The sequence below is a fragment of the Scedosporium apiospermum genome (assembly GCF_000732125.1).
Source record: "Scedosporium apiospermum strain IHEM 14462 chromosome Unknown SEQ_SAPIO_0044, whole genome shotgun sequence".
NCBI lineage: Eukaryota > Fungi > Ascomycota > Sordariomycetes > Microascales > Microascaceae > Scedosporium > Scedosporium apiospermum.
In genome coordinates this window covers 960,230-968,916 of record NW_015971745.1, presented here as the reverse complement: position 1 = coordinate 968,916, position 8,687 = coordinate 960,230, and the positions used below count along the sequence as shown (strand labels likewise).

Genomic DNA, 8,687 nt, shown 5'->3' with positions numbered 1-8,687 from the left:
CCGAAGAGGCGTTTCTTCAAACGAAAAAGCAATAGAGATGCGTTTCGTAAAGTGGCGCCCACTTTGCAGGATACACCGTTCAAGTTTGCTCTTCTCCTCGGAGCGGGACCTCCCTTCGATTCTCCATGAATCTCTTCAGGTATCTGGCATATCAACATTAGTTTCGCTGCTACCCCAATGTCTCGGTTTTTGAAATGAAGGGGGGAGAGGGTGAACGCCGACCTTCGCGATACACTCGACGCATGACGCACACCCGATTCGACAGAAGGACTGCAGCAAGAATGCCGGGCGAGAAGGGAGATGGGGAAATCAGAATGAGGTGCCATGCTCCCTCCACACCCTCCCAGCTCCCCTCTCCATTCTCTGCCGCATGTGCTTGTCATTGGATGCCTTAGTGACCCTCCATCCCCCCCCTTAAGGCTGCCAAGCACGATAACAGGAAGAATCAGCAAAAAAGAACCCAGACCTACCATTTCCCAGATGTAAGTCAATAATTATCACGAAAAAAAGAGCTAGTAAAAAAAAAAAAAAAAAAAAAAAAAAAAAAAAAGAATCATGCTGGAGTATAGGACTGGGCAGGAAAAATAATGGAGGGTAGGCGAACTAATCGGGATGCCTCCCTCGTCCAGCTGATCCCCCCTTCTCCGCCTTCCCCCTCCACTACATTTCCTTTCGTTCCTTGCTGCGGCATTCCGCTTGCCTGCCACCCCCTTTCCCGCTCCATCATGCACATTTTTGGAACCCGAAAAAAAGTTACAGCTACCTTTGTCCGCCTTTTTTTTTTTCTTGGTTTTTTGGGTGTGGCACAAGGGTGGGTGGTGAGGCTTTGCCACCGGACGGACGCGTAGAGTGTGGGTGGGTACTACGCGTTTTTGTGCGCGGCGAGCGAGGATGTTGCGTGGATGAATTTGACGAGGTGATAGGATGGCTTCGCTCGGTGTGGTATCTACACGAGATGTTCGCGAGGGAGGAATGTCGTCATAGGGTGGATGAAGTGGATGAAGAGGGGACCAACGTTCTGTCGGGGAGTCTCAAGCTACTAAGGAAGGGGGTTATTATCTCGCCCCTTTGAAATTTACATGATGGAAGAAGATGGGTATCTATCTAGTCTAATAGATCTCTGAATACACTTGTACCGAATGTATCGCACAGTTTGTATTCTATTATACACACTCGATGCCTTTCGAGGATACATCCGAAGCCGACGAGCGGCCGTGGGGGCTGTCTTGGGTTGTAGGAGTGAGACGTGGGAGGTGGGAAGGAAGAGAGGTAAGGTCTCATGGGTCCTTTCGTTTGCATGAATCACCGAGAAGACTCTGTAGCCAGGCGGCAACCTCGTCAACGCGAGTTGCCGTCAAGCCTCCAGCCGTGAGCAGGTCGCTCCAGCTGGGCAGCTCAAAGAACGACGATGTGTTCCTCGCCTCCGTCTGAAGGGCAGGCATGCCGTTGATGCTGAGCTCTTGTATTATGCCCTGTCGGACATCGACATGGATGCTTGTCTGGACGAGGGTCAGTGGAACACGCCGGTGGCTAGAGGGCAAATTGAGACCTGACTTACATCAAAGGGAAGCTCGGGACGCTCTCGAGGATCATCCTCCGTAGGTGCAGTAGAAAAGGCAAACCGCGGTGTTTGTCCGTATATCCAATCCCGAGTCTGAATGAGCCGCGTTAACGATGAAGAAGAGAAAAAGAGAAGGCGAGAGCGTAAATAACTCGTCTTACCTGAAGCTCCCTAAGCCCGTTCTGAACGTTTGGTATATCACGCGCCTCATCACCAACAACGAGGTCGATATCAAACCGTCCATACATCTTCCCAAACTCCTCCCTAACGGCCTCCTCAAAGTCCGCATTCCCAACCGCAACGTTCCTCACCTTGGACCGTACGCTCTCGACGCCTCTCGCCTTGATGAAAGGCTCAGCGGGCGAGCGCAAATAAGACGAAATACTCGCCAAATTCGGCGACGAAAGCAAACATGTCCCATGATGAAGCGACCTCAGCCGCGTCAGCTTATACGCCGACCCGGACACTTTGAACGTTTGCGGGCCCTGCTGTCCAGCAGGACACGCTGTTTCATCTTTAAGCGGCGCTTCCGGGTTTGCTTCGCCAACGTCGACGACAATGTCGTGGCGGCAGTTGACTTTGGCGCCGGATACGCCGAGGCGACGGAGAGCGCGCACGACCATCTCGGCGTGCTTGTCGCGGTCGAAGACGGCGGGGGGGCAGATGACGCAGTAGTTTACGTTGCCGCCGTCGTGGAAGACGGTGCCGCCTCCCGAGCGGCGGCGTACGAGCTCCATGCGCAGGGCATCTTCGGTGCCGGATTCACTTTGTGCCCTCAGTTGCTCTATGAGAGGAAGGTTGACTTCTAGCCAGGGGTTTTGGTTGCGGCCGACGACGATGCAGGGCCGGTTGGTGTAAAGGAAGAGGATGGTGGAGTCAGGAGGGCTTTTCTGGAGGAGATGGTGCTCAATTGAAAGGTTTAGATAGGGGTCATTGGTGCGTGAGAGATAGAATTGGACTTTATTGGAGGGATGCGAGGCCGCGTCGGTGAAGTGACGGCGAGTGGGTGCTAATGGAGCAGAGCGAGGACGGAGGAACGTAGTTCGAGAAACTACCCCCGAGGATGTCCAGGGCAGACACTGCTTGAGGGGTAGTGGAAGAGTGTGCCTCATCGCGTGAGGATTAGGTAGTTCCCGCTGGCATTGATGTTATAACGGTCATATCATCTTTGATGTAGATGTAGGTTGAGTCGAGGAAACATGAAGGCTGTCCTTGAGCCGATGAGACCCTTGAGCCGCGATGAGGTTGAAATTATCAATTCTGCGCTGTCATTGGTGGTGGTTGATTGGAGATACCCCGAGCCACAGTGCTCATCCTGCTGTGGCTTCAGTGGCGCTATACCGAGCTACCCGCTATTCCACCAACCAGAGAGCGTCGTTGGGTGCTGACCCGTTGAGGTTTTAGTGGTCCGAGTGCCCTGTACTCCGTAAAGAGGTGGGGTGTTCAAGGGTCCAAATTTTGATGGGGGATTGGATTTGATGTCCCTCAATTTGAGTCAATGGCGGGGTCAAAATACTTGCGCTTCGGGGAATTGCCCCTCCTCAGTACAACCAAGACAGTTTAAGACGGGCAAAACCCACCCCACCCGAAGTCGGCCTCGAATTTTTTGGGGAAACTGCATTGAGATCTTCCGACAATAGCTGAATTTGTTGTATCTGCATCGTCAACTCGTACGTACCCTTGGAGCCCTGGTGACTCACGACTTCTCACGAACCTGCGCCAATTGTCCGTTTTAAAGTCGGCATTGGCCATTGCTCCGAACTGATCTTCACCTGGACATCTTACGTCCTATCTTCCCCTCTCTTGTCACCCACCGAACCATCCCCTGCTCGCAATCATGTCGACCTTTGGCACCGTCTTCAGAGTCACCACGTGAGTCCACCCTAGTGATGGCCTTCGCCATTGCCCCCAGGGAAATAAAGAAAATCTCCCCAAAAATCACAATGCCTGACTCTTCTCCCCCAGTTTCGGTGAATCCCACGGCAAAGCCGTCGGGTGCATCATCGACAACCCACCCCCCGGCATGACCCTCACCGAATCCGACATCCAACCCCAACTCAACCGCCGCCGCCCAGGCCAAAGCTCCATCACCACGCCTCGCGACGAAAAGGACCGCGTAACCATCCAATCCGGCACCGAATTCGGCAAGACCCTCGGCACCCCCATCAGCCTCGTCGTCATGAACGAGGACCAGCGCCCCAAGGACTACGGCAACAAGACCATGGACGTCTACCCGCGCCCTTCCCACGCCGACTTCACCTACCTCGAGAAATACGGCATCAAGGCCAGCAGCGGTGGCGGGAGGAGTAGCGCCCGCGAGACTATTGCGCGTGTGGCGGCCGGCGCTGTCGCTGAGAAGTTTCTGCGCGAGAGCTATGGCGTTGAGATTGTTGCCTTTGTTAGCTCCGTTGGCTCCGTTGAGCTGTTCCCCGAGACGGAGGAGTTTCCTTCGCGTTCGCTGAACCCGGCGTTCACGAGCTTCTTGGAGACTATTACGAGGGAAAAGGTCGACGAGTTCCTGCCCGTGCGGTGTCCCGACGAGGCCGCCACCGAGAAGATGACCGAACTCATCACGAAGCTGAAGCAGGGCGACAACAGCACCGGCGGCACCGTCACCTGCGTTATCCGAAACGTGCCGTCGGGTCTCGGCGAGCCCGCCTTCGACAAGCTTGAGGCCAAGATCGGTCATGCCATGATGAGCATCCCCGCCGTCAAGGCCTTCGAAATCGGCTCCGGCTTCGGCGGTACCAGGATGCTTGGGTCTCAGCACAACGATCCCTTCGTCGCCGCTCCCGCATCCTCGGCTGCCGCTGCTATCGGCTCCGCTATCCCGAGACCTAAGCTCGCTACTAAGACGAACCACTCTGGCGGTATCCAGGGCGGTATCTCTAACGGTCAGCACATCTACTTTAGGGTTGGCTTCAAGCCTCCTGCTACTATTGGTCTTGACCAGACCACGGCCAACTATGATGGCTCAGCTGAGGGCGTCCTTGCTGCCAAGGGAAGGCATGATCCTTGCGTCGTGCCGAGGGCGGTGCCCATCGTTGAAGGGATGGCGGCGTTGGCTGTCATGGATGCGTTGGCGATTCAGCAGTCGAGGCATGCGTTGAGCTCCTTCGGGAGGTAGATGATGGAATGGGTTTAAATGGCAGCCGGAGGAGTAAGGGGATTCGGAAAATATATCACTTTACGAGGGTAAAAAAAAGAGTTATGAAGAATATACATTGTTCATTGTCGAAAACGCATGACCCCGAGCATGATTGTGTAGACTTTATTTTCTATTCTGGATCTTGGAGACCTCGGCGAAGAACAGATATTTGATATATGGATAGACTGAAATCATGGAGCACATCAAAAGTTCTATGGTTACTTGAAATCTAATCTCATTACTAGCTAAACGCTCACTTTGTATCAATCTCCAGAATCTCATAAAACATTAACCAAGACAAGGCTGAAAAGGGGACAAAGAGAAAGAAGGAAACAGAAAAACTCCCATCGCACTTGGTATATCGCATTTCGTCTCCCTCCAGAAATGGACAAAAAGAACCGAAAAAAAAGCCATTGGATAAGAACAAAGACATCAGTGTCATATACCCTTTCGCTGCGTTACATGTACCATCATTCTTGAGTCAATCTACCATACAATCCCTTGAATATTTTCCATCAGAGCTCGTCATGCCCCAGCAAGTCATCACTTTCTGAGTTGGGCTGGACGGATGCTTCCTCGGCATCATCCTCAAGGTCATTGTTGATGCTGTCGTGAATAGCGTCTACCACAGGCTCCTTTAATTCCCCAACTTGGGGTGTACTACCTTGAGGAATAAAGTCATCACACGGACCTGGGGCAACTGACGATTCTTGAGAAACATGCACGGTTTCGTGCGTCGTTTCTGTTTCTGTAGTCGTCATCGTAGCCGTGACTCTGACTGTCTCAATTTCAGTGACAGTCTCCACGATTCGCCGAATCTCCTTGTTCACAACCTCGGTCTCAGTCACAAGCTCGGTGACGACCTCAGTCGAAACAATGGTCTCGGTGACAACCTCCGAGTCAACCTCAGGATCTTGGTCGGCGATAGCTGGGACTGGTTCTTCAACAGTCGCCCGAACTGGTTCCTCAATGGCGGGTGGTGCGACAGGCACACTCTTAGCAACCTCTGCCTCCTCCATAGCAACGCTCGCCGCGACTCGCTCCCCCGTCTGAATTTGTATCTGCATCGTCGGTACCTCTCGTCCGCCGGTCACGGGAAAGTGATTGTGCTGGGGATACCGGTCTGTGGGGCCAATCCCACCGCGCACGGCGAGCATCAGAGCTATCAACCCAAGCAGCCCGATGATCAGATTCTTCCAATCCGCCAGGATAACCTTGGTCGCTTCGAGGAGAAGCTCCGAAAGCGACGCCGTCTGATACGACTTGCGGCGCGTCTCGCGGCGCTCCTCTCGACGCTCAAAGGCCTCCTGCGAGGGCGAGGATGGCGTGGGACCGGGCATGTAGGAGTCTTCGTGCCGGTGGTTCGCCGGGGATGGGCTCGGAGAGGTGTGGTGGTGAGGAGGCGTGTGGCCATAAATCTCCCGCAGGCGTTCTTCGTCCCTCCAGCGACGTTCCGAATCGACGTGAGAAGAATCCAGGTGCACTTCTGGCAAGGGCGAGGAATTGAAGCCTTGCGATTGAGGGCTGTTGAGGGCAGGGGATGGTGGACGGTCTTCAATGCGCATTGGAGAAGGTCCGGGTGAACTCATCAAGTGCGGTGGTAGCTGGCGGTGGTGATTGAGTGGAGTGGAGTGAGGGCTGTCCTCAATCGTCCGGAGGTTCGATGGCGGCGGAGGGCTGTTAAGTAGTCTCGGGTTGCGAGGGCTGGCCATCACGGACTGTTGTCGCTCCATCATGTGCATATCTCGAGAAGGAGACCCGGTGACAAAACATTGCTGTTGCCGGCTGACAACTGTAGTGTGGTGTTCCTGCATGCGCATGTCAGGAGGATTGGGTGACTGGGCGAGCATGCCTGACTGGGGCCTGCTTAGGAGCGAGCGGCTCTGTTGTTCCATCTGCATGTCTGTGATGGGAGGAGAGCTGGGAATGTGGGAGTGGTCGAGGTCCGCCATCATGCTGCTATCAAAGTGTTGATCCTGGCGGAGCCCACTGATATGCTGCTCTTGGACATCCTCCAGCTCTTCCTCCATACGTGCTTCTTCTTCCATACGCGCTTCCTCCTCCATGCATGCCTCCTCTTCACGCCGCTGCTGCTCAACCTCCAAGTTATTCAACTCCTCCTGAAGCGATGCCTCAACAATCGGCTCAATCTCAATGTCAATACGCTCCATCTCCTTCCAGCACGCCTCCCAAGCACCAGCTTTCATGAGACCATTGCTGGCATAGACCTTGACGCGGAAGACCTTGCCGGGACCCAGCGACTCGTACTTGATCTCGTTCTGACACGTCTTGCACCAGTGGGACGACTTCTCCTCTTCGAGGATCCGCGATAGCTTCCCGCTATTCTCGTAGTCCTCGTCGTCACTCTCTGTGTCGCTTTCAATGGTCATTATGTTAGAGGGACCAAGATAGTGTCCACATTCGAGAATACGAGCTCTGCGCTTAAGGGGAAGCTCGAGCGCCTCAAGCACGCGCTCTTCGAGGACCTCGTAATCGTTTTGAGGATGAGGCAGGAGCACGCCGCGCTCGACCACAGTATCTCCCATTCTAGACTGTAGTTGGCGCCATGAATCACGGAGGACTTTGGCCGACTCGCTCAGCTCCTCCGCCTCGGCGGCGTCGAGCACATCCGCCCACATCCACCTTAGTGGTAGAAGTGTAACGTGAAGAAGGACTAAGGGTGCTTCCTTTCGCACCTTGAGCCTTGGCGGAGTGGAACGGCCTTTGGGCGAGTACTGAGCCGAAACAGCCGGGCTCCCTAGTCGCGAGATGGTAGGGTAATGCCGTTTGCTAGAGCGTGGCGATCCGTACACGGACGAAGGAGGAGAAGACATTTGCATAGCACGAACAGAAGAGGGTGTCCGGAATGGGGGGCGAGGAGTGTTGCGGGCGGTTGGGATGAAATCTTCCTTGTCGTATTGGGAGATGTTAGAGATGCGAGGAGAGCGGCTGGCTTGTGTAAGGGTCCCATCGAGTGAGAGCTTTCGATCCGGGTCACTAGATAGGGACCCCATGGAGCTGCGAGGACTCTGTTCGCTAAAAACGTCGTCGTCAGCTTCGTTGTGGGAGCTGCTATCGTTTCCGGGATCGTCTGCGGCAGGGGCAGCGACCGAGCTAACGTCGGACGTGCGAGGGCCCTCCCTGGAATGTTCTTCATAGTTCGGCTCGGTGTGGTCGTCGCCGAGGACATCCCTTTCTTCGGCTTTGTCTTCGTGCTCATCTGTTGTGTGACTTAGTATGGAGAATTCGGGATCTTCGTCGACCGAATGGGCGTCCGATGAGTTCTTCCGCTTCTCAATGCGTGCAACAACTGCTCTCGCTGCTGCTTGAATGAGGGCGTCTGTTCGACCAGATATGCGCCGGTATCCGTTGGAGGAAGCTAGTGACATTCTCCTTGATTCCGGGTCCGACGAGCGTTCATCGTCACCCTCCTGGACACCATCCTCATCTTCCTGGGGGTGTTCGTGCACTTCGGGCTCGTCATGGATATCGTCATCTTCCGCTGGTGTTTCTTGGTCGCCATCATGCTCTGGGGGCAGATCCTGGTCGTAATCATGGTCGGCGGTGTCATCGTGGGTATCACCACCTAGGCTTTCGTGGTCTTCGCCAGCCAGCTCGTCGTAATCGTCGTCATGTGCTTCGATATGGTCTACAGAATCGTCTTGATAGACTTCTTCTGATTCAGCTTCCGGTTCCACAGCCTCGTCGTCCTGTCCCTCCTCAGGCCCGTTTCTGTCACTATGGGGTTCCCCGTCCTCGCTCTCCTGGATAGCGTGCTCCTCTGGAAGAAGACTGTGTTCAGAGTCGTCTTCGAGCTCCTTGGCCGGTTCCTCCACGGGCTCTTCCGTAGCTTCCACCAAGTCTTCTTCTACTGTCTCCTTCGCACAAAAAGATTCGGCCTCATCATCGGCGGTAGAGTTCATCGAGGTCTCATCCTCGTGGATGGTAAAGTCGAAATCCTGAGTAACTCGAGTCATT

At 54.4% G+C, this 8,687-nt stretch overlaps 2 protein-coding genes and 1 pseudogene across 2 annotated transcripts; 1 reads left to right on the top strand and 2 right to left on the bottom strand.

The window, feature by feature from the left end:
* Nucleotides 1-1,277: 1,277 nt before the first annotated feature.
* SAPIO_CDS1114 (uncharacterized protein) lies at nt 1,278-2,673 on the bottom strand (the record flags this gene model as incomplete). The annotated part of the gene is made up of 3 exons (XM_016784471.1): nt 1,278-1,499; nt 1,559-1,654; nt 1,723-2,673. The coding sequence occupies 3 exons, from the start codon at nt 2,671-2,673 to the stop codon at nt 1,278-1,280; spliced, it is 1,269 nt and encodes a 422-aa protein (XP_016646026.1).
* A 725-nt stretch (nt 2,674-3,398) lies between these two features.
* On the top strand, nt 3,399-4,688 carry SAPIO_CDS1113 (Chorismate synthase; the record flags this gene model as incomplete). The annotated part of the gene is made up of 2 exons (XM_016784470.1): nt 3,399-3,433; nt 3,527-4,688. The coding sequence occupies 2 exons, from the start codon at nt 3,399-3,401 to the stop codon at nt 4,686-4,688; spliced, it is 1,197 nt and encodes a 398-aa protein (XP_016646025.1).
* A 536-nt stretch (nt 4,689-5,224) lies between these two features.
* SAPIO_CDS1112 lies at nt 5,225-8,686 on the bottom strand (annotated as a pseudogene; the record flags this gene model as incomplete).
* Nucleotide 8,687: the final 1 nt, after the last annotated feature.